Genomic DNA, 9,215 nt, shown 5'->3' on the forward strand with positions numbered 1-9,215 from the left:
TGGCCCATGATGGTGGAAAGCTTGCACTGGGTTTTCGGGGATGACACTGGGTAGAAAGAGCCAACCTGAAGTGATGGAGAGTCTTAAATCTTGGAACGTGATTAGTTTTAAGGAGGAGACGTCTGGGATGCCTACGTAGCAAGGTAATAATATTTAAGCTGATACCTGAAGGATGAGGAGAAGTTGAGTTGGTAAGGGGAAGAAGAGAAGAACATTCTAGACAAAGAGCATGGTTTATGGAAAGGCCATGGTGGTGAGAAACATGGCTATTCCAGGAATGGAAGGGAGGTTGCTGGTATCTGTGAGATACCAGTGAGAGATTAAGTATGTTATTTTTTCCTTGCTTTGAATCTTGTGGAGAAAATATGAATCTAGGGCAGGTTTCTCCACCTTGGCACTATTGTTTGGAGCTGGATGATTCTTTGTTGTGGGGGCTTCCCTGAGTAATAATGTAGGATGTTTAGCGGCATCTCTGACCTCAACTTACTGCATGCCAGTATTGCCATCCTCCCATGACAATCAAAAATGTCCACAGACATCGCCAGCTGTCCGCTGGGGGCACGTGCACCCTGGTTGAGAACCACTGGGCTGGGGGGAGGCAGGGTGGCCACAGCCCTGGGGGTTCTTGGGATTGGCTAGTTGGCCAACAACAAGTAAGAAGTTAGAAGTTAGAAATAAGAAAAGCCCCTTCTGCTTATACTAGGGCATCACCTACTGAGGGTGTCTACAGATCACAGGGAGGCATGGAGATCTCATAATTTCTCTGTGCCCCTCTTATAGGTCACAGTCAAAATTCCTCAGAAGAACTCATAAAGAACCCGGCTGGCTTCCTTCCCCATCCAGTGACAGAAGGTTCACCAAGATCAGCAACAAAACCAAGAAAAATGAACCGTGCACGCTAAAAGTCTCAAAAGAAAGTCCCAGAATTTGAATTGATAAGCAGGGTAGGGTGAAGGGTGTATGGAGAGCCTTTTAAACTGCAACAATATTGCTGGCTTTCAGGGTCATTTTAAAAAATAGACTCAAATATCTTATCCTGTCTCTCTGATATACTTCCTGTAACTTGCCTTTATGAGAGAAGAAAAAGTCATTGTTTACAATTGTATTAACATTAGCATTGAGACAACTGCTAGCACCTTGCTTTGTAATCTGGACTAAACCTCATTAAACACAGGCTACTCTTAACTTCCTGGGTAACTCTTTGTCCATCTCAATAACTCAAGGAAATGCTGCCAGGCAGGAATACTCTCCCTGCTATTGGTATATATAATTCCTGCCCCTCCCCTGCTATGGGTAAAGAGCTTTTGTTTCATGCATTTGATTAACAAATACCTCTGGCCTGTCTACCTGTGGCAGGCCCTGAGGCAGGCTCTAGGGACAAAACCTAAACAGGACACCCTCAGAGAGCGGGGAAGTAAATCAGGAAAGAGATGTTGAATGTCCAAGGCTGGTTCTATTTTGTAAGTTCAAAAACTTGGTCAGACCAAATGAGACAGGGTCATGCCAGACCGATTTCATAAGAGATTGATTTGGAAACCAGATGTCAGTTTATTCACTTAAGTCAGATCTGTATCTTCACTAACCAGTCTCCTCTCCAGAATGCTGCCTTCCTTTAGTCAAGGTACCTGGCAAATTAGTAGTTAGTTTTCTTAGTCCTTGGTCACTGGAAGATTCCTTGGTGAGGACTGGAGTTGGAGCAAAAAGAGGTGAATTATAGAAGTAGTTTGTTAAGTTTGTGATCACAGATTCCTCAGAATTTGAGGAAAAGTTTGACCCTCTCCAAAGAAAAATGTGCCTTCTGTTTAATTTTTGTTCCTGGTGTCTGGGGATGCTGAAGCTCATTAGCTGACCCTGGCTGTATTTCACCCAGGCTGAGCCACATCTTAATAACCAATCCTTATTCCACTGAAGATCCATGTTATTTTTTTAGAGATAGGGTCTTGTTCTATCACCCAGGCTGGAGTGCAGTGGCCCAGTCATAGCTCACTGTAACCTCAAACTCCTCAGTTCAAGCACTACTCCTGCCTGAGCCTCCTCAGTAGCTGGGATTATGGGCATGAGCCACTACACCTGGCTAATTTTTCTTATTCTTTTAGACATGGGGTCTCACTGTTTTGCCCAGGCTGGTCTCAAGTAGTCCTCCCACCTCAGCCTCCCAGAGTGCTAGGATTACAGGTATGAGCCACCACACCCAGCCTGGTGATTAGCTTATACCTGCGGTTTTGAAGTGGAAAATTGGAAAATTCCACTAAAGTGGAAAATTCCACTACCGAGCTTTGTCCTTTGCATTCCTTACCTGAGGCCCCTCCTCCCCTGCGACCTTTCCCCTCATAAATCACCTGTAGCAATTAGTGTACCAGGCTGTAAAGTAACTTAGGACTCTGCCTCACTAAAGTTAACCCTGTTGTAACTGTGCCCCTCCCCCTTAAGCAGAGTGTATAAAAGACTGCAGTGCTCTTTGTCTGCTGCTCAGAATTTGGAGGGAAAAATCCCCATCTGAGCCCGCTGGCGTATAAACCTGTTTTTACCAATGTTTCTGTGTGCGTGTCGGTCTATTCCCGGTCATCTCTGCCGTAACAGTTTAAGGTCCACCTCTGTAACTAGGAGCGGAGCCCCACAGTCTACCTGGGCTGAGAATAAGGGAGGCAGGGATCCCTGTAAGAAAATCAGGGCTATTGCCTAAAGAAGAGAACATGGAGACTGGAGAGTCCCCTACTGAGGGACACTGATGCCACTGCCAATCTTTTAGTACTACAGACACTGCTGCGAAGGACCCCTAGGAGCGAATTGGAAAAGACAGAGAATGCAATGCTTCCTGCCTCCTAGGCATGTGCATCAGACTCACTATACCTGTAAGACAATCAGCTCTTTTAACCAATGAATAGGAAAGGAAATATTAGCTATGAAGAAAAGTCCATACCGTTGATTTTGACATCCTAGACAATTGTTAATCTCCTTGCACTTTTAGTGACTGGAACCACTAGCCATCTGAAGTAAGAAAGTTCTCAGCTTATGAACCACCTAATCTCTCTGGGTATTTGGATGTGGGTCAGTCACAGGAGTATTGGATGTAAAGCTGCTGTTTCTTGGTAGAGCCTTGACAGGCCCTCAAGAGGAAATTCTGGTTGAACAAAGGACATAGGAAGCTTTTCATGCAGCCTGGAGAACTCAGCTGAGGAGGCGCCACCTCTTGGGCCATAAGTAGAACTACAGTGCTATCCTCTGAGAGCTGACAGGACAGACCTACGCGCGGGTGTCCTTCAGACGATGTTGCATATAACTCGACTCTACACCCGGCAGGCAATGCAATGAGGGAATCAAGAGGCCAGGGTCATATCCCCAAAAGAAGTGAAAACGGGGACTCAACAAAAACTTGTACACGAATGTTCACAGGAGCACTATTCACAACAGCCAAGAGGTGGAAACAACCCAAATGTACATCAACAGATGAATGGATAAACAAAATGTGACATAGCCACACAATAGAATATTATTCAGCCATAAAAAGGAAATACTGATACATATGGGCATGAATCTTGAAAACCATCATGCTAAGTGAAAAAAGTCAGATACAAAAGGACAAATACTGTATGATTTCACTTACATGAAATGTCTAAAATAGGCAAATCCATAGAGACAGAAAGCAGATTGGTGGTTGCCAGGGGCCCTGGAAGCAAATAGGGGTGTGACTGCTAATGGGTTGGGGGTGTCCTTTTGGGGTGATCAAAATGTTTTGGAACTAGATAGAGGTGGTCGTTGCACAACATTGTGAATATACTAAATGCCACCAAATTGTTTACTTTAAAATGGTAAATTTTATGTTATGTAAATTTCATCTCAATTTAAAAAACCAGGGTCACAGAGCTGGTCAGGGGAACTTGGGCAAGCCATATAACCTCTGGAACTCTGTTTCCTCCCAGTCTCTCTAGTGACTTCTGAAAGGGGCTACCTTGCAAAAATAACAGGAAAGTACCTAATTCCACAATTTCCCCCGTAACAGCTAAAGATCGATCCTCTGAACTCTCTCTGCTTTTTCTCTCCCTAGCTGACAGGCACCCTGCATGGGTCCATTTCACATCGGAAAAGAGCTGAATAGACAGAAAGGAAATGTAAATCTTTCTCTTTTTTTTTTTTTTTTTTTGATCTATTTTTAGTAGAGATGGGGTCTCGCTCTTGCTCAGGCTGGTTTCGAACTCCTGAGCTCAAACAATCCACCCGCCTCGGCCTCCCAGAGTGCTAGAATTACAGGTGTGAGCCACCGTGCCGGCAGTAAATCTTTCTCTTTACATTTGACAGCTCACTGCCTTTTAGAATTTGTTTTATAGCCTCAAGGAGTGCCTGAGAAGCTCCTGGACAGACAGCATGGCTGCAAACTCTAAGCCTCAGTTTCCTGCCCAAAACCATATCTCAGGGGTGAGATCATATCCCCAGCGATAAGCCTGACTACATTTCAGAGATAATCAAGTCTCCAGGAGAAGAAAAACAGGAAAGATGGACAACCTGACCTCTTGCAGCTGCCTCCTGCTAATTACTACACAGCAGCTTCTGTTATCAACTGACAACAATCACTTTTTTTTTTCCTTTCTCTTTGTCCCCATAAAAACAGCAAGTCACTTGGCCTCAGTGTGCCCACCCCACTTCTCTTTTCTGGGTGCAATGCCATCTCTCTTTCTCTGTCTCGCCACTCAACTCCCCTCTTTTTCCGTTTATTTCTCTTTTCTCTCTCTCATTCTCTCACTTTCTTTCACCTTCTAAAAGATAAAATGAAATTTATACTTTTACATCCTAATCTCTGTGTGAGAAGTTTTTCTCCACCCATGCAACGAGCACCTACTGTTTTCTACCCTAACAACTTCCAGCTCTCATTTGGTTATTTTGTAAAGGATAAAAGGGAACTGATACTTGTTTATTTATTTTGATTTTATTAACCTTTTTGAAAAGGAAATTAAATACACATGGTAAAAAAAAATCAATGAAATGTAAATCTGGTGCTCAATCCTGTGGCCCCCAAGAAGAAATATTTATCATACACTCACTAAATACCAGGAACTTGGCGCCTTCTTTTCAAGAGCTTCATTTTAAGGAGGAGGAAATGGAGGCTCAGAGAGGTTTAGTGATAGCCCATGGGTCACACAACTTAAAGTGGCCAAGTTAGGACTGGAATCCAGCCCTTCTGGTTTTGAAGTCAGCACTCTTTCTTATCCAGGAGCTCTCCCTGCAAGATCTTTCCTGGTGCAACTGCACCCAGCTAGCCAGAATGCCAGGCTGTGTGCCCCACGTGATAGTCTCCTTCTCCTCTAGGACAGCACTTTGCAACCTTGAACGTGCATCAGAATCCCCTGCAGCGCTTGTGAAAACACAACTGCTGAGTTCACTCCCAGAGTGGCTGATTCAGAAAATCTGGGGTGGGGACTGAGACTTCCAATTGCTGACAAATTCAGGTGACACTCATGCTACTGGTCAGGAGGACACCCTTGGGAATCACTGCCCCAGAAGAAATACACTGTCAGCCTTTCCTCCTTCCACATAGAAACCCTCTCATCTCCTTCACATGAGAGGGATCTTCTGCCTTCAGAAAGCTTTGTATTAAAAATGTTTCCTTTTTACTTGCTATTTTTAAATTATTTCAAACTTACAGAGAACTTGTAAGAACAGTACAACAATCTCTCAGCAACTCTATCTAGATTCATCCATTTTTAACATTTTGCCCCATTTGGACTATTCCTCCCTGCACCCACCCTTTTCTCACCTCATATATACTTTTTCTTTTTTTTTTTTCTGGGCCATCTATGGGTATGTTGTAGGCATCATGCCCGTTTACTTATTATTTGTGGAAATTGCTTTGTTGTGACATAACCAATCACATAAGGCTGGCATAATGAGGAAGCCTACACAGAGAATAGGTATCTGTTAGCCTGGGTTCAACTGGACAAGCAGGAATTATGTGTGTGTGTGTGTGTGTGTGTGTGTGTGTGTATAATATCAAGGAATTTGGTTTATGGGATTGTGGGGGCTGGCTGGGCAAGTCTGGAATCTATAGAGTGGGCCATAAGGAAGGGCAAGGCTGGCTGTCCAGGGTGAGGTATTTCTTCTTCAGGGGAAGCTGTAGAAGCTTCCCAGGATTGGATCCACCCACCCAGGTTATCTAGAGTAACTACCCTTGTTTGAAGTCAGCTGATCATGGACCCCAATCACATCCACACACCACCTTCACAGCACCCCTAGACTAGTGTCTGATGTGTAATGGGGGACTATCGTCTGGCCAACTCACCATCCAATGGACCATCACAGTGCCCATCCTCTGACTTGCAAATGGAGAACAAAGGCAGTTTTATTCTGAGAGGCAGAGCACTGCGCTGGTGTGGGAGGACTCTGCGGCCGCACTGGCTGGGCTCCAACCCACCGTACAAAATGGAGAGATAACAGTACTCCAGAAAGCCCTCCAGATCTAACACAGCCCTCCACTCTCTACATCGTTAACCTGCTCTATTTTTCTTCAGAGCATGTCTCATTCCTTGACGCTATATATTTGTTTATAGCACATAAGCATCATGTATTTGTTTATTTATATATCTCTTCTAATTAGAAAGTAAGCTCCACGAGGGGAAGAACTTTTTATTATTACTGTATCCCCAGTGCCTAGAGCAGTGCCCAGCACACTGAAGGGGATACATAAACGTGCCAAACGAAGGCACCAATGTGATGTCTGGCGATATGAGGTTTGCTTGACATATGGCACCTGGCCTTCAGGTGTCTCCAACTTCTACTGTATCTTCCATGCCAGGGCTGGGGGTGAGGAGACCTGGCAATAATAATACTAAGCTGAGAGCCTAGTGGCTTATTTTTAAAGCCATATCTAAATGCCATGCACCTGGACATTTGCAGTAACTTCTGTCTCTTCTCTCAGTGTAAAAGGAGAGCAGCAGCTGTGAAATAAGGTATCAGAATTCTCTGGGAGTTGGGCTTTCTGTTCGGGCTCCACAAGGCCACCAAAGGGAGCTCTTGTCATATGGGTATAGAGTTTCAGTTTTGCAAAATGAAGTTCTGGAGATGAGCTGCACAACAATGTGGATATACTTAATTAACATCACTGAACTGTACACTTAGAAATGGTGAGGATGGTAACATTTTTGTTATATATTTAAAAACACTGTTTTTTTGAGACAGAGTCTCAGTTTGTTGACTAGGCATGAGGACAGTGGTGTCATCATAGCTCATGCAACCTCAAACTCTTGGGCTCAACTGATCCTCCTGCCTCAGCCTCCTGAGCAGCTGGGACTATAGCATGCACCACCACACCCAGCTAATTTTTCTATTTTTTGTAGAGTTGGGGTCTCACTATCTTGCCCAGGCTGGTCTCAAACTCCTGGCCCCAAGCAATCCTCCCACCTCACCCTTCCTAAGTGCTGGATTATAGGCATAAGCCACTGCACCCAGACTGTTATGCATTTTTTAGCAAAATAAAAACATGTTTTAAAAAAGGCTACCATGTGAGACATCTGAGAAGCTGGTACAGGAGAGGGATGGTGTTTACTCTGTCAGATCAGAGTGGCAAACAGTGGGAGGTGTAGGCAGGAGGCTTTTCCAGGGCAGGGAAGGCTGTGCACGGAGTGGATCCTGCCCAGACAAGGAAAGTGCTCGAGCCCAGCCTGAGGAGCCCACGCAGGGACACTGGTAAAATGACAGCTGCACTTGGGTACGGACTGGCCCTGGGGACTGCTAGAGCCCCTTCTAACTTGGAGCATCTGAAGGATTTGAGCTGTGTCAAGGTCAGAAGATGCTAGAGCCTTCCATTCATAGGCTTTTGCTATGATATACTTGAGGAACAGAAATTTAGGTCTGAAATCAGGTTGTGCTCTTATGCTGCTAGGAGATGACTATAACCTGGTGCAGCCTTTCTGGTGGGTGTTCACAACTAAGAACTTATCCAAGAAAACAATTGTGCAAGTGTGCGAAGCATGTCAGAATAAACACTTTTGTAACACCAGAGAACTTTAAACAACTTCAATGTCCATGAGAAAAACCAGGAATGCCAACTATCAAGCAAATGGGGGACGTTTGGGAAGTATGTGGGACAGAAAGCACAGGCAGCGATGGGACACAGGACTGAGTCCCTCTAGGCTGGGAGGCTGCTCCTCCCAGCCTCTCTCCACTGCCTAACCGCTTCCATATTCCCAAGGCAGACAAGGACTGCCTCAGCCCAGGACAATGGGGATGGGGCCATGTGACACTCACCTGACGTTAGGCCCCTCCCATAAGCAGGGGCTGCTGGCTGGTGAGCACCCTGGTGGCGTTGACACCCGCTCCTTAAAGTATGGCGCTGGACTGACCAGCAGCATCTGCCATCACTGGGCAGCGTGACCATGCAGGATCCCAGGCCTCACTCCAGACCTGATGAATGAGAATCTGCATTTTAATAAGGTCCTTGTTGGTCAGGATGTGTATTACATTTGGTAGACAATGATTACTAGGAAGGATAACAGGCTTTCACTTCCCTCCCTCCTTTCCTCTTTGCTCCCTCCCCCTCCCTTTCCTCTTTCCTTCCTTTTAAAACAGCTTTATTGAGATATAATTCAGACACCACATAATTCACCCATTTAACACATTAACCGCCATGTGGGTTGTAGTTAACTCACACTAGTTTTGAGCCCAGGGCCTCATGAACCATATGTAACTCACATGTCTCTTTTTCTTGGGACCCATGTGAACTACTTTTCAAGTTGCATATAACTCATGCACAGAGAACAATACAAAATAACAAATTTTTCATTAAATTAGAAAGGATTATTTTGCTTTTGAAGTTGTTATTCTATTTTGGTAATAAAACACCGTAGCTCCAAGGAAAAAAATTTTTTTCCAGTGTGGCAGTCAATGTGTTAAAGTGTACAATTCAATGGTTTTAGAATATTTGAAGTTGTACATCTCATGCTGCAATCGATTTTAGAACATTTCATTGTCTGAGAAAGAAACCTGGTACCCTTTAGTTGTCATGCCTGATCCCACCTATCCCCCATCAGGTCCTGGGAACCACTAATCTACTTTCTGTCTCCATGGATTTGTCTATTCTGGACATTTCACATAAATGCAGTCATAATTTGTGGTCTTCTGTGTCTGGCTTCTTTGACTCAGCATAATGGTTTCAAGGTGCATCTATGTTGTAGCTTGTGTTAGTAACTCATTCCTTTTTATGGCCAAATAATATTCCATTGTACAGA

At 44.5% G+C, this 9,215-nt stretch overlaps 1 protein-coding gene across 1 annotated transcript in view; it reads left to right on the top strand.

Annotated features, from left to right (window-relative positions):
• ALDH2 (aldehyde dehydrogenase 2 family (mitochondrial)) overlaps nt 1-1,185 on the top strand; it is a 28,120-nt gene extending 26,935 nt beyond the window's left edge. Inside the window, exon 13 of the mRNA XM_012663480.1 lies at nt 781-1,185. Within this exon, the coding sequence (XP_012518934.1) occupies nt 781-813 (33 nt within the window). The 3' untranslated portion in view covers nt 814-1,185. The remainder of the gene's footprint in view (nt 1-780) is intronic.
• Nucleotides 1,186-9,215: the final 8,030 nt, after the last annotated feature.

Source organism: Propithecus coquereli, unplaced genomic scaffold, assembly GCF_000956105.1.
Source record: "Propithecus coquereli isolate 6110/MARCELLA unplaced genomic scaffold, Pcoq_1.0 Scaffold81, whole genome shotgun sequence".
Lineage (NCBI taxonomy): Eukaryota > Metazoa > Chordata > Mammalia > Primates > Indriidae > Propithecus > Propithecus coquereli.